The sequence below is a fragment of the Equus asinus genome, chromosome 5 (assembly GCF_041296235.1).
Source record: "Equus asinus isolate D_3611 breed Donkey chromosome 5, EquAss-T2T_v2, whole genome shotgun sequence".
Classification (NCBI taxonomy): domain Eukaryota; kingdom Metazoa; phylum Chordata; class Mammalia; order Perissodactyla; family Equidae; genus Equus; species Equus asinus.
Window position 1 is genome coordinate 52,473,781 of NC_091794.1, and position 24,759 is coordinate 52,498,539.

General features: G+C 36.1%; 1 protein-coding gene across 7 annotated transcripts in view; it reads left to right on the top strand.

Moving 5' to 3' along the window:
* ZBBX (zinc finger B-box domain containing) overlaps positions 1–24,759 on the top strand; it is a 109,436-nt gene that overhangs the window by 73,683 nt on the left and 10,994 nt on the right. For 6 of the 7 annotated variants that reach the window (XM_044771027.2, XM_044771026.2, XM_070509550.1 and 3 more), the window contains 4 exons: positions 4,942–5,249; positions 8,669–8,822; positions 9,586–9,702; positions 23,137–23,394. In XM_044771027.2, coding sequence (XP_044626962.1) covers positions 4,942–5,249; positions 8,669–8,822; positions 9,586–9,702; positions 23,137–23,394 — 837 coding nt within the window. The remainder of the gene's footprint in view (positions 1–4,941; positions 5,250–8,668; positions 8,823–9,585; positions 9,703–23,136; positions 23,395–24,759) is intronic. The other variant, XM_044771029.2, reaches the window with a different exon arrangement.

Genomic DNA, 24,759 nt, shown 5'->3' on the forward strand with positions numbered 1-24,759 from the left:
AATATAGGTCTCTCTAAAAGTTATTATGGATGGAGCTAGCATTTAAAAGGTTATATGGATGAATTTTTAGTGACAAAAGTCTGATTGGCCCCCTGTTGTTCTCCCTTGTGTTAAATCTTTTCCCAAGATATTCAGATTTGATGTGGAGTTTCACATAAGTGATAAAACCAGAATAAAACAAATCATCTTGTTTGTTTACCTACATTGCTATTACTGGTCATTCTCTTGGGATCTATAGATTAGAATGCTGTGTGCGACTGTCTGTTTTCAATCTCCAGATGGTAAGATCATCGTTTAAAGACAGTCACAGCAAAGTATCCTGGGAGTCAGATGTTGTTTCCATTTCTGTCTTAAATCACTGTGTGACCTTGGATATGTCACTTCCTTTCTTAGACCTCATTTTCCTAAATTAAAATATAGGAACTAGATTACTTTCAATTTGCCTTTCAAATATTATGCTTGATCTACTTAGGATTTTCAGAAAAAACAATAAATATATCTTATGTGAAGGATGTGAGAGATACTAAGACTGTTGTTTAAAATACTTGTAAAATTGGTGATTACCTTCTGATTGGGTAGCAGATGGTAGAGAACAGTGATTTGTGGTAATCCTGCTGGTTTTGACATCTTCAAATACTAAGGCTGTAAATAATTATGACTGACTATGAATGATACCCACATGGGAACTTCGGACTTTACAGGGCTCTGTATTTCTAATCCAGAAGGTATTTTTTTCGCCCACCTGGTGTATGGTGTCCCAGTTGCCTTTGAGAAAATGGCGAACATAAATACCTATATGTGTTACTTTAAAAATACTTAATTTTTTCGAATAGACTTTATTTTTTAGAGAAGTTTTAGGTTTACAGCAAAATTGAGCAGGAAGTACAGAGTTCCCATATGCCTTCTGCCCCAACAAAGCCATAGTTTCTCCTCCTCAATCAACATCCCAAAACCAGAGTAGTATATTTGTTGCAATCAACAAATGTACATGACACATCATTATCACCCAAAGTCCATAGTTTACATTAGGGTTCACTTTTGAGTTATACATTCTATGGGTTTGGACAATGTATAATGACGTGTATCCACCATTACAGTACAAAACAAAATTGTTTCACTGCCCTAAAAACCCTAGATTACCTTCACAGAGCACAGGCTCTGCTTTTTATAGTTCTGTCCCCTCTCACCCCTAGCAACTACTGATCTTTTTACTGTCTCTATAGTTTTCCCTTTTCCAGAATGTTATATAGTTGGACGCATATAGTATGGAGCCGTCTCAGATTTTCCTTTTTCACTTAGTAATATGCATTTAAAGTGCCTCCATGTCTTTTCATGCCTTGATAGCTCATTTTCTTTTAGTGCTGAATAATATTCTATTGTTTGGATGTACCCTAACTTATACATTCACTTACGTAAGGACATCTAGTTGCTTCCAAGTTTTGGAAATTATGAATAAAGCTGCTATACACATCTGCGTGTAGGTTTTTGTTTGGACATAAGTTTTCAATTTGGGTAAATACTAAGGAGCATGATTATTGGATCGTGTGGTAATAGTGTGTTTAGTTTTATAAGAAACCACCAAACTGTCTTCCAAAGTAGCTGTATGATTTTGCATTCCCACCAGCAATTAATGAGAGTTTCTGTTCTCCACATCCTCTCCAGCATTTGGTGTTGTCAATATTTTGGACTTTTGCTGTTCTAATTATTGTGTAGTGATATCTCTTTGTTGTTTTCATTTGCAATTCCCTAATGACATATGAGTTTAAGTATATTTTCATGTGCTTGTTTACTGTGTAATATCTTCTTTGATAAGGTATCTGTTAAGATCTGTGGCCCATTTTTTAATTGGGTTGTGTTTTTTACTATTGATATTTAAGAATTCTTTTGTATATTTTGGGTAACAGTACTTTATCAGATATGTGTTTTGCAAATATTTTCTCCCAGTCTGTGGCTTGTCTTCTCATTCTCTTGGCAGTGTCTTTCATAGAACAGAAGTTTTTAATTTTAATAAAATCCAACTTACCAGTTATTTCTTTCATGGATCGTGCCTTTTGGGCTGTAACTGAAAAAGTCATCACCGTACCTGAGATCATCTAGATTTTCTCCTGTGTTCTAGGGATTTTAGTTTTGCATTTTACATTTAGATCTATGATCCATTTTAAGTTAATTTTTGTGAAGGATAAAGGGTCTATGTCCAGATTCATTTTTTTGCATGTGGACGTCTGGTTGTTCCAGCACTGCTTGTTGAAAAGACTATCTTTTCTCCATTGTATTGCCTTTGCTCTTCTGTGAAAGATTAGTTGACTACATTTATGTGGGTCTATTTATGGATTCTCCATTTTGTTCCATTGATCTATTTTTCTGTACTTTTGCTAATACCACACTGTCTTGATTACAATAGTTGTATGGTAATTCTTGAAGTAGTATAGTGTCAGTCCTCTGACTTCAGTTTACTCCTTCAATATTTCGTTGGCTACTCTGAGTCTTTTGCCTCTCCATATAAACTTTCCATATGACTTGCTGGGATTTTGATTGAGATTGCATTGAATCTTCTGATCAAGTTGGGAAGAACTGACATCTTGACAATATTGAGTCTTCCTATCCATGAACATGGACTATCTCTCCAGTTATTTGGTTCTTGTTGGATTTATTTCATCACAGTTTTGTAGTTTTCCTCATATAGGTCTTGTATGTATTTTGTTAGATTTATACCTAAGTATCTCATTTTTCAATGCTAATGTAAGGGTATTGCGTATTTAATTTCAAATTCCACTTGTTCATTGTTGGCATATAGGAAAGTGATTGATTTTTGTATGTTGACCTTGTATCCTAAAAACTTGCTAAAATTGTTTATTAGTTCCAGGAGTTTTGTTTTGCTTTTGTAGATTCTTCGGATTTTCTACATAGACAATCATGTCATCAAAATCAGATTTATTTCTCCCTTCCCAATCTGTATACTTTTCATTTCCTCTTATTGTCTTATTGCATTAGCTAAGACTCCCAGTAGGATGTTGAAAAAGAGTGGTAAGAGGGGACATCCTTACCTCATTCCTTATCTTAGGGGTGAAGCGTCTAGCTTCTCACCATTAAGTATGATGTTACTATAGGTTCTTTGTAGGTAGTCTTTATTGAGTTGAGGAAGTTCCCCTCTATTGCTAGTTTTCTGAGAGATTTTTTTTTATCATGAGTAAGTGTTAGATTTTGTCAAATTCTTTTTCTGCATCTATTGATACAATCTTGTAATTTCTCTTCTTTAGCCTGTTGATGTGACGTTAGATTAATTGATTTTTGATGTTGAGCCAAGATATCTAATTTTTATGACTTAACAGGGCTTCCAATGACTAGACTAAATTAAATCATACCTATACTTTCTGCATTGCATTTTAAACATTATTAACAGGCTGTTTCGTCACTTTCAGCAGCAATAGATCCTAATAGTGGAAGTTTGCAATCTTGCAAAAATATTATGATGGTTAGTTTTAGACATTTAAATATAGGAAACAGCATCCATTTCTACCAAAAAAATCAGATAATTTCTATTCAAGTTTAGAAGGGAAGTACATCATTATTATGGAAGTTTCATTAAGTACCCTTTATAAAGTTTTTATAAGTTATTGCATTTCTCACAGAATTTAAGAGGTGATAGTTGTTAGAAGTGAAAGTTCTAAATACTATGTATAATTGCAGAATTTTATAAACCTTTGATTGCAACAGGTCTTTTAGGCTGCAAGGCAGAATTTACATCACTAGAGACTATTTTAGTCATAGCCTCTACTATTTTAGATGGTCTATTTATAGAGATGAGATATTTATATTGGAAAGAGAATAGTTATAATCAGATGAAGCAGTATTCAATCTTGATAATGGTATACACATTTTTATTTTGATTGAAAGCAATATGGTGCAAGCTTTTTAAAGACTTTTCCTTCTTCAGAAAATTTAGCCCAATGTTTCACAACCCTGGCTGCATATTATCATCACCTGGAGAATTTGCTGGAGGGGGGAGAACACCAAAACAATGCTTCAGTCCCACTGCCAGAGTCTGATTTAATTGGTTTGGGGTCAGGCTCATACCCTGACACTTTTAAACAGTACCTTCAGATGATTCCATTGTGCCGCCAGGTTGAAAACCAGTGATCTAAACTGAGTGATTTATTTAAAGCAGACTTAATGAGGTAGGTGACTAATATAATCGTGCTCATTTTGTGGCTTTCCAGAGGCAGGTGTCCCAGCTTAATCATTTTCTGTGCCCCTAACTGCTGCTGCTCTTTCATCTGGCAGATTTCCCTCTGCCCTCTGCTCAGCACTAGGCATGCTAAGGAAAAGAAGTAAAACGTGGAAATAAGGTTCCCTCTGCATTTTGTCTCATAAATTGCTATTGTAAAACTTGAGTGGGTGAGAGGCTAGGAAAGTGGGAATTGAACTACCGGCTGAAATAAAAGTTTGCCTCAATTTCAAGATTTCATTACAAAACAAAATCTTAGCTCCCTTCATTGGTCTCACTCAGGTTCGAATGTATATATAAGTAAACTATGATTATCATTTATGAACATAAACAGAGTAAAAGTATTTTAACACTGAGAACTCAATAAAGAAATGTTGAGGGGCCGGCTCCGTGGCTGAGTGGTTAAGTTCCCGCGCTCCGCTGCGGCGGCCCAGGGTTCAGATCCTGGGCGCGGACATGGCACCGCTGGTCAGGCCACGTTGAGGCGGCGTCCCACATCCCACAACTAGAAGGACCTGCAACTAAGATATACAACTATGTACGGGGGGCGGGCGGGGGGGTGTTTGGGAAATAAAGCAGAAAAAAAAAAAAAAAGAAATGTTGATAAAAGTGTTTACTGGTAAAAGCTGACACCACAGAACTTTTTGTTTATGAACAGTTTAATCAGTTTATTTGCTTAAATTTATTTAACTTCTGTAAATGTGTGTTTTCAATAGCAGGAACTTCAAATACAGATTGTGACATCATTGTGGATCCTGATGTTTATTCTCCTGCGGTTGAAAAATTAGGAGAAAGCAGCTTTTTGGAAAGAACTTTCAGAGAGCAAAGTATAGATACAGAAAGTAATAAAAAATCTGTTGACTCCTGCATATCACTTAGGGGCAAGGATTCTTTGCCAAATATAGATTTAGAAAATCCTTCCAGTAAGGAGAAATTATCTCAAGACATCAAAGAATCCTTGGAATTTAGCAATCTGCATGAGAGGCCAAACTTTGAAGATTCTAAACCTACAGAGTCACCACTGGTAAATCTCTATTATGTTATTATATTGAAAATTTTATAGGAAACATCATAAGAAAATTTCATACTGACACAATGTATTCTTAAATGCTACTTCCTGTTGAAATTAAAATATCTTACCTTGTATTATCACAAGATAATAGAAGAGTGACTCATATGGGAAAGAATGTTAATGACTATGAAACAAATTCTAATAAAGTAAATGTCGTTATAACATATAGTTTTCTATGACAAATAATACTTTAAGACCCATCTCATGCACCATGCCAAGAGTGCTTTTACTTTCTAAATGAAATTCATTATTATGATTAACTTAGTATAAGAAATTCCATCTAGCTTTTTACTGTATATTCACTGGTTAAACTGAAATAAATACAGATATGTAGATAGAATCAGTTTTTGTGGCTTAACGTCAATTTAAGGTTTAAAAGATAATTCTTTCAAGAATATTGCTAATAAAGAAACGGGTGTAGTTTTTGTTTCTTCTTAGAGGAAAAAAAGGGTAAATTAACTCATTATTGCACTATTGCCAAATTTTAAAATTATATTTGAATCTCTGTTCTATATACTAAAAATCTTAGGTAATCATGATTATGAATAATAAATGATTTGGAAATTGGGTAATTCAAATGTTAAATTTTTTGGAAATTGGGCCAGTCAAATATTTTAACAATGCTTTAAAGTTATTTGAAATGAATCTCTCTGATGACTGAACTGAAAGTGGGACCAAAAAAGTAAGAGAATGAATACTTGAGCTGCTGCTGCTTTTGTCTGGGGCATTGGATTTCTGAGCCCACTTCATGACAGGTATTCTCCGTTTTTGAAGTGGGAAATTGGAACTGAGATCTCTGCAAAAACCTTAGATCCCTAAAGTCTGCTCAGTCATTGGAGGAATACACTAGGAAACATTCTCACAGGTGCAGCAAGATGAAAGGAAAAGGATGTCTGCAGGGGATCTGGGCCAAGTCAATAAACATCTTACCCGAAAAATGGATACCTTGGGCCTTGCTTTAGCATAGGTATAGAATTTGAATGTACATTTCTTGCTCAGAATCTCCAAGCCAGGAAATTCACAATGTTCATCCATGCCTTTTGATATTCTGATGTGTCTGGCAAAAGTAAATCCCAATCCCTCCTAGAAAGACATTCCCACAATTTAGCCGATATTAGATCCCCCAAAATAAAGCCCCACTGCACATGGGCTTTTCTACCCCCTCCTCTAATGGAGAAAACAATTGATCCTAGAAGGACTTTCTGCAAACAGAACAACAGGGACTCTAATTTCTCAGGTTCCACAGGGCATCATGAAGAGGGTGAGGTGCCATCTGCACAAGCAGGGTGCTGGCTTATAGGAGGAAGAATCCTGAGCACGGTGAACCCACTTCTTCTATACTGGACGTCAGCCTTCCTGACCTTTGCCCCAGGGCGAGAATTTATCTTCTATAATCTAATAAAAGGCATTTAGAAAAAACTCACAGATACATAATCTATGGTAATTCATATAATGGAAAGCAATGTAGCAGTTAAAATGAATGAAATAGAGCTACTTTTATGAACATGGATAGATCTTAAAAACATGTTAAAATTTAAATGTAAAAGAACACATGGAGTATGAGTCTGGTAGCATTTTTGGAAACATTTAAGACAATCGTAACTTTTTATGGATACACTCAGGTATAACAAAAGTCTAAAACCTGTACTGGAATAGAATATGTAGACTTCAATGCAATAATACAATTAGCTCATAAAGTCTAATATATAGATATCTGAAGCAAGTCTTTTAAATTACTGACATTAAATTGTGTGGTCAAGTTATGTGTTGTACATATCTACATATTGCATAATCAACATTGAAATGTTAAAAAACTGCTAATCATATTTTGATCCCTTCTACCATTAATGTAAAAAGTAAGTGTAAATGATTACATCATGGAGCCCGGTGCTTTATATATAGTGGTAGAATCTACTTTCTTTTCATCCCTAATGACTAGACAAGAACTGTTTTTATTCTCCTCCTTTCCTAGTCAAAGTCATTCCCTGAGCAGAAACTCCTTAGAAATCTGTTGTGCTCCAGTAAAAAATTCAAGAGTGAGCAGTAGGGGCAATTTTCAGCAATGACGTTTCTTGACTTCCAAATGGAGTGTAAGAAAGTTCATTTTGCGCTTCACTTTTCAGAAATTGAGTCCTACATAAAGGTGGCACTGCCTGTGGAATTAAGTACTAACTTGTCGAGCAGCAGCAGTGAGGTAGGGTCGCGTGCCAGGAAGAACATGGACAAGTCAGGGGCACTTGGTTCTGGTTGTGAAACTACTAATAGTTAACTTTGTGAGTTTGGAAAAAACAAACACACCCACTCTCGTTGTTCTTATCTGTCAACCAAGGCTTTAAAACACCTTTTCAGATTTGCAATTGTCTAGACCAAATATGGGCTCCACTGGAGCTGAAAGGGTTCTGTGAATTGGTAATCAGCGTCTAGAAGAGCCAGTGAAGATGTCAAGAGTAGAGAGGACTTAGATTTGTCTTTGAAAGAAATGCTTTATTGATCACCAGCTTGGTTTTGTAATTTATCTATTATATGACTTATAAATTTGGATAGAGTTATAGTAATTTTCTTTGTTTTGGTTACCCCCTTGAAACACTGCATTTGGGCACTAATTAGATCCATTAGGGAACTGTTAAATGCTTATAGCCACTCTGGTTATATTTTAAGTCCATCTAAAGCTCTCATGACTGAGTCTCTAATCTGTTTCCTACTAGACTCATGTGCTTTTAATCCCATTTAAATTCTTCCCTAAAATGAAAGCACATCAAAACATGAATTCATAGGGTGGTGGAATCAGCCTAGACTCCAAATCAGACAGATCTATATTCAAAACCTAGGTCTGCTAGCTTCTAGCTATATAAACTTTACAAATTACTTAGCTCGCTCTTGTCTGTTTTCTACTTGCATATTTGCTTCACGATGAGTATTTTGTTAACTTGGATTTATGACCATGGTCAGATCAGATTTATTCCCATCAGTATTTTACTTTCATCTTTGAGATTATTTTATGTATAGACAAAGACACTAGTTCAAAAGCACAGCATATGAGAGAGACTCTATTTTTCAGAGTAATTTATATGCAAAGACACTGAGGGAAGAAAATAAAGGAAAGAAAGGAAAAAGAAAAACTTTGTTTCATGAACTTCTGTCCTCCTTAGATTGATGGCAGCTTTTAGATAATTACCGTAATAATTGAGTTTTACACATTTTTCAGAACCTACTCTATATAAATGTTGTGTTATTTATGTCTCCACTACTAGAACCTAAACCTGATGAGGGCAGAATCCATGTCAAGAACACAGTAGGTGTCAATGAACGAATGTGCTGCTTCGCCTTGATGAGATAAAAAACGTAATTCTGTTGAATATTTTGTTTCCTAGTTGTTACAAGAAATAGCCCTCAGAAGTAAGCCTATAAGTGAACAATATCAAGGACTTGAAAGATTCTTTGTTTTTGATAAAAGTGAAAGACTCAACTTACTTCCTTCTCCTAGCTTAGAACGCAGCTATTCCAGTGCTAGGATTACAATTGCAGGTAAATTCAGACATGAAATCAGATCGCCCATGGACCAACTTAATAGTTTTCCCACACATTTTTTTAAAACAGTTCGTCCTCATCTTAGGAAATACTGGGCAATTCTGTTCAACAAATAAAATCATGTTCTACTTCCCTAGCTGAAATTATTAGCCCTGTATGAGTTGCCACATATTTATGTCTAAGGCTACTATCAGAATGTGAGAGAACATAACTATAATGAGACTGGGGAGAAATTACTTTTAGAAATGTAGCCCTTACTAAATTGTGTAATAGAAATTCTTTGAATGACTTTATTAACTTTTAAGTAGTGTATGATAACTCCTAAATGCCATCTTAAAAGCAAATCTCAAAATTTCAGGGTCTGTGAGCTTTCTGAGACATACCTATAAATTCCTTTTGAAAGCTAGGTCTTGGGGTCACCTATATTCTTAGATTTCCTGTGTATTCAAATGTGTCTATTCATGTACTAACTAGTATACTTTATGTTATACTGTTATATACTTTTAAAATGATTTGTTTCCATCTAAATGTGTGTGTGTAATATCTTTGCAGAGTTTATTTTTCTTTTTATTAAGCTAGGTGAATCTAATGGTTTTTATTGGATAATTATGAGATTTTGTATTTTATAATATATACCTCACTGTTGTAAATGTTGCTTTTAGCTGAATATTATCCAGTAAGACAATAAACATAATAAAGCAACAGCAGGGAGTTTTCTCCTTTTTCAAATGTATATTATTTTGCCATTTTTCCGTCTTAGGGGACAGAGAATGGGTCCCAGAGTGTAGCATAAGCGCGTATGCTGATGACAGAGTTGCCCTGGGTGTTCTGCAGAGAGCCCAGACCCCGTCATCAATCAGAACTCAGCAGAAGACGGGTAAGAGTCGCCAGAGGCCGCAGTGCTCATTGATGGCTTACTTTGTTTATTAGTTTGTAGCTTAGCAGTTTATTAGGCACCTGAAAATGAGCTTTCACACTTTCATAATTTAAACTTACTCATGTTAACTAACTGTCCTGGACTTTTCTTCCTAAACCAAAAAAACAACAGCTCTCATTACTGTGTTCTTCTCAAAAACATGAGTTACAGTCTTAGTTATTTTCTGTAACAATGTTATAGGAAATAATATTTTTAAAATGTAGCTCAAGATAATGGTGTATATTTTGAACAACCTTTATAAAATACATACTCGGTTTCATTACACTTTCAAGAAACAGTGTATTTATCCTAGAGTTTGCATACTCTTCCACTTGGTTCATATTACGATCAGACGTAGCCATTTGTGAAATGCATGGCTTAGGTTAAAATTGGGACTTGTAGCCGTGGTTAAGACACCTCTGTTCTAAAACTAATGCTGAGTGTGTTAACCCTGGAATCTTGATTTCAGTTAACTCCATTCTCTAACCAAAATAATTGCAAGATTGTCTATAGGATAACTATTTGACATGTTGAATGCTCGTTGTAATATTTTTCTAGTGAGTGTATGCAGACAATTTTGACATCATTAAAATCAGCAGTATTATTAGGTCATTATTGTTATCTGATAATATCTACTAAAGTAGATTTACTTTTTGCTGAATTTTGTATGAAGTTGCCGTAGATGACTAATGAATTGAGGCAATTCAACACACATGTGTTGAGTATGTTGCCACTGTGCTGGGCCCTGGGGGAAAAGGGAAGCATAAGTCATGTTCCCTGAACTTAGGAGCTCACGGTTTAGCAGGAACACTTGATAAAGGAAGCTATTTGTCTGCATTTGAAGGCCATCTTCAAGCCAGAAATTTAACTACATACGATTTTTCCAAATATGTAAGATTTATATTTCTCTCTTGCCCTGAACCCTATGATTAAAACTCCTTGGCTAGCTTAGATCCTTTCCGTATGCATTTATGTTGAGACACTGTCAGATTTAAAAGGTTGTTTTTTAGTAAAAAAACCATCCATTTATGATGAATGTTTTTTGGCGCTATAATTAGGTACCTATTCTCACATCAGTGTTTAGAGCAGCTTCAGAAATTCTGGATGCTTCTTCTGAGGCAGTCAAAGGAACTGTTTTAAGTCACTGTATATTGATGAAAACAAGTTCACATTTATGCTATGAGAAATTTGTTACTACGGCAGATCTTTATAAATAAGTAGCCAAATGCCTTTAAGTATCAGTTTGGAGTGATCAGTTGAAATCAACAGTTTACTATAAAAGACATTTGCAGGAGCACCTATCTTAGGCCAGGCATGGCCAGACACTGATGATACAAAATGAGGCCCCATCCCCGTAGCCCAGGAGCTTAGAGTCCAGTGCAGGGGTTCTCAAAGGCCAGTGTGAGCATCATCACTGGGGAAGGCTGTTGTAATGTGGATCTCTCCCCCTCGCTATTAGAGATTCTGATTCATTCAGGCTGAGATAAGGTCCAGGAATTTGCATTCATTTTATCAACAACTTCATGTTGTGCTGATGTAGACAGTCCAAAGATCATATTTGAGATAACCGTTATATATATATAAACACTTAAATTACGCTTATATAAGTTGTATAAAAGGACTAGGAGTAATGTAGATTACTTATCAATTTTGGAGATTGATAGGTAATTAATGATAGTACATGAGATAGTTACTTCTTCAGTCTTTTAGGAATGGAGATGGTAGAATAATTGCTTTGCCATTGAAAAGCGTAGATATGCAAATATTAGAGACTATGTGACATTTCAGCTGAATCTTAAAGAATTAATAAGATTTACCAGTTAGGAGCAGAGGAAATGACTTTCTGGACAGAGGTAGTGGCCTGAAATGAAAATAAAACTTTCCTGGTTATGCCACAAGTTATAGAAATCTTATATTCTGAACTGATGCCAGTTTATAAAGGAATTCCTATCTCTGTAAGATTTTTAAGTTTGTGAATGTAAAAACATGACAGCTATGAAGACGTGTGTTTAGCAGCATCCATGGGTTCTCCCTGCCCCCTGCCAAAACCTACTCCTCCCCTGCTCCATTTTCCTGTCTCTGTATAACACAGTCATGCAAACGTTGATGAGTCTGAAACCTGGAGTCATCTTGACTCTTTCTTACCCACCACATCCTATTCACTCCTAAATCCTGCTGATTTCAGTTCTGAAACTGATCCCAAATCTAACCACTTCTATCTTTATTGCTCAAGATGAGCCCAAGCCAGTTGTCCATCATCTCTCATTAGTCTCTCAGTTTCTCTTATGCCTCTCTCCAAAATATGTTGCTATGATTAATTTCCGTCTTATTCTACTGCTTTTAGTTAGTGAGTGAATTGTTTATATTTATAGTCATAAATTTGTTTATAGTTTATAAGGAGTGAATCACATTTTCTGCAAACTTAAACCATAAATTGTGTCTTGTCAATCTCCTGCTTAAAAGCATTCCATAGCTTCTTATATAAGATAGAAAAAAATTATGTTCCTTATCATGCATCACACAGCAGTACCTGAGTTGGCCCTGCCCTCTCTCCTAACCGCATCTTCTCGCACATTACAGCCACACTGGCTTTCTTTCTGTTCTTAGGCTTTACCCTTACTCACTTCATAGCTTTAGAATTTGCTCTTCCCTCTGGTCCAGAATGCTCTGCAGCTTCTCTCTCCATCTTCACACCCTTTTTCGTATGATTGATTCTTTCTCATTATTCCATCTCAGCTTGAATGCTGCCTCCTTAGAGAGGCCTTCTGAAACCACGGTATCCAATGCTCACCTCTTGAGTACCTGGATCATGTTTACGTTCTTGTATCTTTCTCATAGAACCTATCCTTAGATGAAATTATTTTACTTGTTTATTTTCTGCTCACCCTGCCCTTGGTAAGAAAGAAAGCAAGGACCTAACCTGTCCTGTTCATTGGTGTATTCTCAGTGATGGAAAACAGCCTGGTACATTGTCAGCGCTTAGGAAGTGTTTGTGAATGAGTGAAGCAGGATGGCAGGGCTGTGTGGTGTTTGGAGTGCAACTTGAAGGGAGGAGCACAGTCTCATTCACTTTTGTTTTTGTTTTTGTTTTTTTTGTTTTAATTTTAATTTTTGTTTTTATAGCAGTGACATTGGATTATAACATTATATAATTGTCAGATGTATATCGTAATATATTTTGAATTCTGTGTAGCTTACATCATATTCACCACCCAAAGACCAATTATAATCCATCACCACACACGTGTGCCTAATTAACCCTTTCCCCCCTCCTCCCTCCCCTCTTCTCCTCTGGTAACCATCAATCCAATCTCTGTTTCTATGTGTTTGTTTGTCGTTGCTTTTACGTTCTACTTATGAGTGAGATCATATGGTATTTGACATTCTCCCTCTGACTTATTTCACTCAGCATAATTCCCTCAAGGTCTATTCATGTTGTCACAAATGGCTGGATTTCATCCTTTCTTATGGCTGAGTAGTAGTCCATTGTGTACATATACCACATCTTCCTTATCCATTCATCCCTTGATGGGTACCCAGGTTGCTTCCAAGTCTTGGCTATTGTGAATAATGCTGGGATGAACATAGGGGTGCATTACACATTTGTGTTTTCAAGTTCTTTGGATAAATACCCAGCAGTGGAATAGCTGGATCATATGGTAGATCTAGTCTTAATTTTCTGTGGAAACTCCATACTGTTTTCCATAGTGGCTGCACCAGTTTGCACTCCCACCAGCAGTGCACAAGCGTTCGCTTCCCCTCCAAAACTTGTTGTTTCCTGTCTTGTTAGTTATAGCCATTCTGACCAGAATGAGGTGGTATCTCATTGAAGTTTTGATTTGCATTTCCCTGATAGTTAATGATGTTGAACATATTTTCATGTATCTGTTGGCCATCTGTATATCTTCTTTAGAGAAATCTCTGTTCAGATCTTTTGCCCATTTTTTAATTGGGTTGTTGGCTTTTTTGTTGTTGAGACATATGACTTCTTTGTATATTTTGGATATTAACCCCTTATCTGATATATGGTTTGCAAATATCTTTTTCCAATTGTTAGGTTATCTTTTCGTTTTGTTGATGGTTTCCTTTGCCGTGCAGAAACTTTTTAGTTTGATGTAGTCCCATTTGTTTATTTTTTCTTTTGTTTCACTTTCCCAGTCAGACATGGTACTTGAAAATGTGCTGCTAAGACCGATGTCAAAGAGCAAGCTGACTATGATTTCTTCCAGAAGTTTCATGTGTTACATTCAAGTCTTTAATCCATTTTGAGTTGATTTTTGTGCATGGTGTAAGGGAATGGTCTACTTTCATTCTTTTGCATGTGGCTGTCCAGTTTTCCCAACACCATTTATTGAAGAGATTCTCCTTTCTCCATTGTATGCTCTTGGCTCCCTTGTCTAAAATTAGCTGTCCGTTGATGTGTGGGCTTATTTCTGGGCTCTTGGTTGTGTTCCATTGATCTATGTGTCTATTTTTGTGCCAGCACCATGCTGTTTTGGTTGCTAGAGGTTGGTAGTATATTTTGAAATCAGGGAGTGTGATACCTCCAGCTTTGTTTTTTTTCCTCAGGATTCCTTTGGCTATTCGGGGTCTTTTGTTGTTCCAGATAAATTTTAGGATTCTTTGTTCTGTTTCTGTGAAAAATGTTATTGGAACTTTGATAGGGATTGCATGGAATCTATAGGTTGCTTTAAGAGGTATAGACATTTTAAGGATGTTAATTCTTCCAATCCAAGAGCACAGAATATCTTTCCATTTCTGTGTCTTCTTCAATTTCTTTCAGCATTGGTTTATAGTTCTTGGTGTACAGATCTTTCAGCTCTTTGGTTAAGTTTATTCCTAGGTATTCTATTCTTTATGTTGTAATTGTAGTTGAGATTGTATTCTTAATTTCTCTTTCTGCTACTTCATTGTTAGTGTATAGAAAGGCAACTGAGTTTTGTATGTTGATTTTGTATCCTGTGACTTGACTGTATTCATTTATTATTTCTAAATTTTTTTCGTGGATTCTTTAGGGTTTTCTATATATAAAATCATATCATCCACAAATAGTGACAGTTTCACTTCTTCCTGTCTAACGTGGATCCCTTTTATTTATTTTTGTTGCCTGATTGCTCTGGCTAGGATTTCCAGTACTACGTTAGATAAGAGTGGTGACAATGGGCATCCTTGTCTGGTTCCTGTTCCTAGAGGGATAGTGTTCAGTTTTTCTCCATTGAGAATATTAGCTGTGGGTTTGTCATATATGGCCTTTATTATATTGAGGTATTTTCCTTCTATATCCAGTTTATTTAGAGTTTTTTTCGTAAATGGATGCTGTATCTTGTCAAATGCTTTATCTGCATCTATTGAGATGATCACGTGATTTTTACTCTTCATTTTGTTAATGTGGTGTATCACATTGTTTGATTTGCAGATTTTGAACCATCCCTGCATCCCTGGAATAAAACCCACTTGATTATGATGTATGATCTTTTTAATGTATTGTTGTATTCGATTTGCTAGTATTTTGTTGAGGATTTTTGCATCGATGTTCGTCAGCGATATTGGCCTGTAATTTTCTTTTTTTGTTTTGTCCTTGTCTTGTTTTGGTATCAGGATAATGTTGGCTTTGTAGAATAAGTTAGGAAACCTCCTCTCCTCATCAGTTTTTTGGAGGAGTTTGAGAAGGATAGGCATTAAGTCCTCTTTGAAAGTTTGGTAGAATTCACCAGGGAAGCCATCTGGTCCTGGACTTTTATTTTTTGGGAGGTTTTTGATTACTGTTTCAATCTCTTTACTGGTGATTGGTTTATTCAAATTCTCTACTTCTTCTTGATCTAGTTTTGGAAGTCTGTATGATTCTAAGAATTTATCCATTTCTTCATGATTATCCAATTTGTTGGAGTATAGCTTTTCATAGTATTCTCTTGTAATCTTTTGTATTTCTGCAGGGTCCATTGTAATTTCTCCTCTTTCATTTCTGATTTTATTTATTTGAGCCTTCTCTCTCTTTTTCTTGATGAGTCTAGCTAAAGGTTTGTCAAATTTTTTTATCTTTTCAAATAACCAGATCTTGGTTTCATTAATTTTTGTTATTGTTTTTTTATTCTCTATTTCATTTATTTCTGCTTTGATTTTTATTATTTCCTTCCTTCTGCTATATTTGGGCTTTGTTTGTACTTCTGTTTCCAGTTCCTTTAGGTGCACTGTTAGATCATTTATTTGGAATTTTTCTTGTTTGTTGAGATAGGCCTGAATTGCTATAAAGTTTCCTCTTAGAACCACTATTGTTGTATCCCATAGATTTTGGCATGTCATATTTTCATTTTCATTTGTCTCTAGGTATTTTTTTGATTTCTCCTTTGATTTCTTCATTGACCCAATCGTTGTTCAGTAGCATTTTGTTTAATCTCTACATTTTTGTGGCTTTTCTGATTTTCTTCCTGTAGTTGATTTTTAGTTTCATACCTTGGTGGTCAGAAAAATGGTTGGTATTATTTCACTCTTCTTAAATTTTCTTAAATTCAAGAAAATTTCTTAAATCTTCTTAAATTGAGACTTGTTTTGTGGTCTAATATATGATCAATCCTGGAGAATGTTCCATGTACATTTGAAAAGAATGTGTATTTTGTGGTTTTTGGATGGAATGTTCTATATGTATCTACTAAGTCTATCTGGTCTGAGGTGTCGTTTACGGCCGGTGTTTCCTTATTGATCTTCTATTTGGATGATCTATCCGTCAGTGTAAGTGGAGTGTTAAAGTCCCCTACTATTACTGTGTTACTGTCTATTTCTCCTTTTATGTCTGTTAATAGTTGCTTTATATATTTAGGTGCTCCTATGTTGGGTGCATGCATATTTACAAGTGTTATATCACCTTGTTTGATTATTCCCTTTATCATTATGTAGTGTCCTTCTTTGTCTCTTGTTATGGTTTTGTTTTAAAGTCTATTTTGTCTGATATACGTATTGCTACCCTCTCATTCTTTTCTGTGCCATTTGCATGGAGTATCTTTTTCCTCCTTTCACCTTCAGTTTGTGAGTGTTTTTAGTGCTGAAGTGTGTCTCTTGTATGCCGTATAAATATGGATCTTGTTTTTTCATCCAGTCGGTCACCCTATGTCTTTTGATTCAGTAATTAGTCTGTTGACATTTAAAGTAGCTATTGATAAATATGTATTTATTGCCATTTTGTTACTTTCTTTTTTCTGGGTGTTTTAGTAGTTCTTCTCTCTTCCTTTCTTCTCTTGCTCTCTTCCCTTGTGGTTTGATGACTTTCTTTAGTAATATGCTTGATTTATTTCCTCTTACTTATTTGTTTACTTATTATAGGTTTCTAGTTTGTGATGACCATGAGGTTTCTGTATAATATTCTATGTATATAGCAGTCTAGATTGAGTTGATATTCTTTTTAGCTTGAGCTCTTTCTAAAAGCTCTACTCTTTTAATCCCCACCTCCCACATTTTATGTTTTTGAAATCAAATCTAATCTCTTGTTTTGTGTGTGTCTATCCATTACCTTCTTAACATTGAAATAGGTAACTTTAGTACTTTTGTCTTTTAACCTATATATCATCTTCACAGGTGGTTGATCTGCTACCTTTACTGTATTTTTGCCTTTGCCAGTGATAGTGATTTTATTGCCTGTTTTTTTTTTTTTAATTTTCTTATCTCTATTTGTGGTCTTCTCTTTCCCACTTAAATAAGTCCCTTCAGCATTTCTTGTAGAACTGGTGTCTTGGTGATAAACTCTTAATTTTTGCTCATCTGGGAAGCTCTTTCTCTCTCCTTCCATTCTGACAGATAACTTTGATGGATAGAGTATTCTTGGCTGTAGGTTTTTTCCTTTCACACTTTAAATATGTCATGCCACTCCCTTCTACCCTGTAGGGTTTTGGCTGAGAAGTCCACCGATAGCCTTATGTACTTTCTTTTGTATGTCACTTGTTGTCTTTCTCTTGCCACTTTTATGTTTCTCTCTTTATCTTTACTTTTGTACATTTTAATTATAATGTGTCTTGGTGTGTGCCTCTGTGGGTTTATCTTGTTTGGTGCTTTTTGAGCTCCTGTACTTGGATGTCTGTTTCTTTCCTTAGGTTAGGAAGGTTTTCAGCTAGTATTTCTTCAAATAGCTTGTCTACACCTTTGTCTCTCTCTTGTCCTTCTGGGACACCTATAATACAAGTGTTAGTGCACTTGATATTGTCCCAGAGTTCCACTAGGCTGTTCTCATTCTGTCTAATTCTTTTTTCTTTGATCTGTTCAGCTTAGGTGATTTCCTCTAGTCTTGTGTCCAGCTCGATGATCCATTCTTCTGTATCATCTACTCTGCTATTGAGTCCCTCTAGTCAATTTTTCATTTTCAGTATTGTATTCTTCATTTCTGATTGTTTCTTTTTTGTATTTTCCAATTCTTTGTTGATGTTCTCACTGTGTTCATCCAGTCTTCTTCCCATATCAGCTAGCATCCTTAAGAGTTTTTGTTTGAACTCTTTGTCAGGTAAATTGCTTCTTTCTCTTTCATTTAGTTCTTTTTCTGGGTTTTTGTCCTGTTCCCTGGCTTGGAATGTATTCCTTTGCCTCCTCATTATGACTCTTTCTCTGTGCTTATAGCTATGTATTAGGTGAGTCAGATAATTCTTCCGATCTTGGAGAAGTGTCCTTATGTAAGAGAAGCTTTTTGAGGCTCAGCAGTGTGCTTCCCTCTCATCACTGGTCCAAATGATCCAGGAGTGACTCTCCTGTTTGGGCTACTTGTGTCCTTCTGCTGTGGCAGGGTTGTGCTTACTCCAGGCACCCAGGGAGTCTCGTCTTTCCCTCCCTGACCAGCTGTTTGTGACTTGGGCTTGGGGAGCCTCAGAACCGTTGGATGAAAGGTCTAATAGCACACTCCTGTTTCAGTTTTCCTGTTAATTGAGTATTTACCCAGTCTACCTGGTTGCTAAGCTCAGGGGCTTACAGTTGCTGTAGGCCTCAGGCCTGCAAGGCTATTGTCAGCTCTCTTAGGATTGCAGCTGAGTGGGGCTGGCCCTAGGCATGGGAGCTCCCAATTGTTTCAGGCTTTGGAAGGTAGAGTCAATCCTTTTTGTGGCTGATTGTGAAGCACAGGTCTTCTGCTACTGATAAGCCCCACCCTGCCACAGGTCCACACACAGTGTCAATACAGCCCTGGTCTGTGCACACTTCCTGACCTCCTGGAGCATACCCAGTTGTCGAACTGCAGAGGCCCTCCACCTCACCACCAATGGCCCCCACAGTTCACCTAGTACTCACACAGGCCCTGCCCCACAGAGGTGGACACACTTACCTGCCTGTAGAGGATCAAGGCTCCCAGTCTATGCAGGCCAACAAGCAGACTGAGGACTTGCTGTTGGGTAGGGCTGGTCTCTAGGCTGGGTTTCCTGCCCTGGCTAAATTGGATTAAATCTGCACTCTAGTGGGTGTGGCAGACCCCTGGGCTATCATGCCAGGGGAAGAACTTCAATGGCATCTGCCAGCCTCTGTGTCAGCACGCCTGTATTAGGTCTCAACAAATGGCTGCCACCAAAGTCTCAGTCTCTGGAGAGATCTCTCTTCTCACCGAGATCCACCCAGAGCCTACCAGGTGAGTTCTTTTCATCAATGGACCGTGCAGCTGCCTTTTTGGCGATTTTAGGTTGCTCTCTGAGATGAGTGAGTTTGTTCACGGGCCCTTTAAGAGCCAGGTTTTTTCTAGCTTTCCTCTGATAGCTTTTCTAGGGGTATCCCCAGTTGCAGTTAAGAGGCAGGAAGCCAGATAGTAGGACACTCGTCTCAGTTGTGCTGAGTCTGAAGGATGCTTATAGCAGTAATGTACCCCCATTAAGGTCCCCACTTCTCCATACTTAGGGCAGCTCCCGCCCAGCCAGCTGTGAAGGTCCACGGTTCACAAAGGTGGCTTTGTTCTCTCCAGAAGGAAGTTCTGCCTCTTCCACCTCAGTCATGACTGTACCTTGTTGTGGGGGTTCTTTTTATTCAATTTTCAGTTTTCTCTCCAGGGTAATTTTTCCAAGAATAGTTGTAACCTCGCTGTGTTTGTGTGACGAGGTCAGTTCAGAGTCTGCCTACGCCATCATCTTGATGAGATCTCTCGTTAGTCACTTTTGAATACGCTGATCGCAACACAGTGCCTGGCAGTTTTAGGATTTCAAAATGATTTGAAAATTAAATTGGATTGGGTATTAATTCATAGGTTCTTAGAGTTGAGGGGATTTGAGACATCATTCTAACTCCTTAATTTTATAGGTGAAATATGAATTTTTATATCTCAGGTCACAGGCTGGTTTCTAATTCAGTAAGACTAGACAATAAGTTTCTACTAAACCATGCTGCTAAATAAAATTTCCATGAATGTTTCAAGAACTCTTAGAAAGTACATTTTTCTTTTTCATGTATAACTTCTCAGTAAATCACACAGTGGAGCAAGAATATCAAAAGAGAAAAATGTTTTGCAACTTTTATTCAGGAATAAAATATTGAGTCCTTTGATCAGAACGTTGTTATTGAAACACTATGTAAAAAGCATGTTGCTCTGCTTATGTTTCATCCACTTCTAATGTTTATACTTAGAATTGCAATAACAATTATTGTTGTATTAAATACTGTTCAGTGAGTGATTCATATTTTTCATGTCCTTATCAGCATTCTTATGTCCATTGGCACCCTTTTATTCTATTTTCCCAATATTTGGCTTGGTCTCATAATCATAGAGCACATATATTCTTTAGCTAATACCAAGGACAATTTCTTTTGTTATATTTAGAGTGTAACTGTGATCAATGTTAACCTATAATTTCCTAAGATTACGTTGCCAGTGATGGCACAAGTTACTCCAAAATGAATTTATGTTTTTAATCTACAAACTGGACTTTTAAAAAATTACAGAATGATCCCTTCAATCCTGGAATTTTTCATTAGTGCCAGCCTTCACTGTGTTTCAAATCTTAACCCTAGCAATGACATTAATAAGCTTATACAGGAAACATTAGAGGGAATGACATACTCTCCTGAATGAACTAAATAAATAAATCAGATCAAGGACCAAACTGAAGGCTCTTCTGTCTCTTTCTATGTTTTAGGTACTTTCAATTACACTTTGAACTTCTTTCCAGTAAGAAAGATGGTCTGTCTCTTTGCTGTGTGCTAAGCATAAGTCCAACCCATCCCCAGTGTACATTTTTTTGTCAGTTGGGATCAATTAACCTCTAACACTATGGCAACCAGATGTTGTTAGACGAGTTCAGCAAGTGTTTGTACTCTCCTGAATTTTCCGAAGGGCATCTGCATTATGTCAAATTTTTCTCACCTCATATTTGCCTGTGTTGGCAGAAGTCCAGCGCTTTCATCTTCCATGTGTTTGTTTTATTTTAATAGGAGTTCTAAGTTTCTTTTATTTTTACTTGACTGAGACAAAGCACAATACAGGTAGAAGGGTATGATTTTCTCCATAGATCTGAAAGTTTCAATTTATATAGTTGAACCACTGTTATACTCACTGACCTGTGTTTTGACTATTGCTGTTCTGACCACTGCTTCAGGATGCAGAAATGGAAAGTTGCTTTTTTTGATGGCTGTGAATAAAATATTGATTATTTACATACTACAAGAGGGAAATCATTCCAAATTTTAGCATTAAAATAATTCCTAGGGGGGCCGGCCCCGTGGCCGAGTGTTTAAGTTCGTGTGCTCCACTGCAGCAGCCCAGGGTTTCACTGGTTCGGATCCTGGATGTGGACATGGCACCACTTGTCAGGCCACATTGAGGTGGCCTCCCACATACCACAACTAGAAGGACCCACAACTAAGATACACAACTGTGTACCGGGGGGATTTGGGGAGATAAAGCATAAAACAAACAAAAAAAAAGATTGGCAACAGTTGTTAGCTCAGGTGCCAATCTTAAAAAAAATAATAATAATTCTTAGGGATATTTACATTTATTTTTCTTAAAGCATAGGCACATTTTTATCAGTTATTTTTCTTCAAAATTGTCTCTGAATGCAAATAGACACAAAAAGGTCAGAGTCTTATTTTAATTTATTCATAATTTCATTCCAACAAAAATTGTTTTCAAAATTGATTTCTGAAATGTTCATTAAAATTGGTGCCCTTTGGGACTTACCTTAGTCAGTTTTAATTGCTTAAATAATTACATACTGCATTAAGATTCTTCTTTGGGTACTGGCTACATTCAAAGGAGATCTTTTACATTAAAAAAAAAAGACAAACTCAGTAGTTATTAAATATTGAGACATGACAGCTGTCTGTAGCTACTTTTCTGAGTTTTACATTTTCCTCTGAGTCAATAGAGTGGGCATAATATTATATGGCGTATGTTCAGTCAAATGATGATTTTTATGTTAATGACAATGCATTTCTTTAAAGAATCCAATATTTTATACAAAGTAAATTTGTGTTAAGGGAATGCAAGGTTATCTTATAAATTATTTATATTTAATATATATATACTTAGCTAAATCAGAACAATGATTCAGTACATTTAAAAATATATCTGCACTATGAATTTCTAAATTTGTACCTTAAATATTCCCTTGGCCTTTATTAAAGGATCTTGTGAGCAATACCAAATGATGTATATATACATATATATATAGTTATGTTGTGTTAGAGTAAGATTTGAAGGGATTTCTTTTTCCTACTATGAAAGAAACATACATGCTGAAGAAACCAACTAAATCAACCTTTGAAATAGGTCAAGACAAAATGATGACTGCCTTAGTGAAACAAAGTAATAACCTGGCTTAGATGTGTGCTTCTGGAACTTTTCCAGTAAAGTACCCTATAAAGCAGCAGAGAGTCAACTCAGGAAAATGAGAGATGTGATCTCAGTTCCTTTAAAGCTTGTGTTTTTCTAAAAGATTTTGCATACTAGCCTATTTTTTCTCCATATTTGTTTTAATAGAAAAATATTACATATCATCAAGTAAATTGGTTCACTAAGAAGTGGTACCATGTTTATCCTAAAGGTTTTTTCTCTAACAAGGCACAGTGTGGTATCGTCCTAGAATTTAAGAAACTTGGCACAGTGGTTGGCTATGGGATAGATTATAAGATTGGGTGTTGAATTGTTCTGGAATTGACTTGGTTTACAGATGATTTTGCTCTAGTTAATATTAAAATTAGTTTGTCTTTTTCTGAATGTAGAGAAATTAGGGGAAAATAACCCAGAACCGGTCTTTATGACATAGCAAAAGTGACTTGAGATTAACAAATTGTGGTAAACCAGAATGGATGATAATGTAAAGTTCACTTTCTCATAAACTCTGTTGCATGAATTTTACTGATCTAAGTTCACAGACTGGTATTTTGTATCTTTAAGCACTCGTTCAGAGTTTTAAAAACAGTTGATTTCAATTTTTTCATTTTTCATTTTAGGTCAGACATCACAGAGACCTTCAATGGCAAATTTACCACTTTCCAACTCTGTTAAAAGAAGCTCCAGCTGCCTTTCCTCCCCTCGTCCTCGATCAAGAAGTGCAGCTGCTCCATCATTGTCTATAGCTGCTTCTGAAATTTCGGAAATTGAATACATTGATATTACTGACCACAATGAGCCTTTCTTAGATGGCACTGCTGATCAACAAACCTTAGACAGTTTGGAAAAAGAATTAAATGTGATGAGAAATCTTGCAGGTAATACTATTTTTTTTTTCAGTGTACACAATGTTAACTCAGTCTTCTGCCTGATTCTTCATATTGTGCTCCAAAAAAACAAGCCTTTCTCTTTCTCTCTTCATACCATCAACTTTTTTTGTCTGTTTTCTTGGATATCCTGTGATATCACCCTGAAAATGTCATAAAATATGTGAATGCCCAGCCACACCAGAGGTAGTCCCCTTAGCCCACATGGTACACAGTTAAATTGCGGCATAAGGACCTTTGTGTGGACAGATAAAATTTTTTTTCTCCTTTCTACAAACCGACTGAGTAGCTAATCCCTGTAGCTTTATGAAAGCTACTGCTCAAGACCCTTGTTGGGAGATTGAGCTGTCAGATCTTTTAAAGAAATATTTCTCAAGCTGCCGTGTGTACACAGATCCCCGGAGGATCTTCTTAAAATGGAGATTCTGATTCACTATGCATGGGTGGGGCCTGAGATTCTGCACATCTAACAAGTACCCAGTTGATGCCAGTGCTGCTGGCTGGCAGACCTGTTTGAAGAGCAATTATATTCATGCGTTCTATTTCCTAAACCTCAAAGGATGAAGTCTAGCAAATCACAGCCCTATTCTTGAACATGTAAAGATCTGGTTCAGTAACAGAACGTCAGGGGAAATAGTCCTCTTAATTTTCATCAGAAAGTTGTTCATGCAATTTGATAGAAGCCAGCTGCAGATCCAAGAGGCAGGCCAGAAACCTCTAGGCCTGTGTATTCCACACATGCTCCTCCCTTGTTTTTTTTTGCTTTTGTTCTTTTTTAGTAATATCCTCCCTTTTTCACCTTAGAATAGTGACTTTGCTATTTTCCTGAAAAGAATACATCTTGGTTTTGAAAAATTCAAGCAACACAAAAAAACACAAAAAAGGAAGCCAAAATCCCCACAAAGTCTTACCACTCCGAAAACAACCATTAACATTTGATAAGCAGCATTTCAAACATCTGTTTATATCTTAAGTATACATATAAGACTATATAGTTAGAAGGATGAATAGATTGAAGGAAAAATAGTAATAATTTTATAAAAAATAGACATGCTCTCTATTTTTTAAAAATTATATATATATTTATCCAACTTAAAAGTTGAAATGAAACTACAGGAAATTGGACATTTTAGATAAGTATTTTTTCACTGCAAAATTGTTAAGTTAAACTATATGAAATTGCCCTTTTGTAGACAAAAGACAGTGGAATATTGTTAATTTTATATGGTCTAACCTGTAATTTTTGCAAATATCCCTTTAAAAACTAAGAAAAAAGATGAAAAGAAACAGTAAGCAATTGAGGCCATTTTTAACTACATGACTTAGTTTTAGACAGTAATGATTAAATCCCTATGG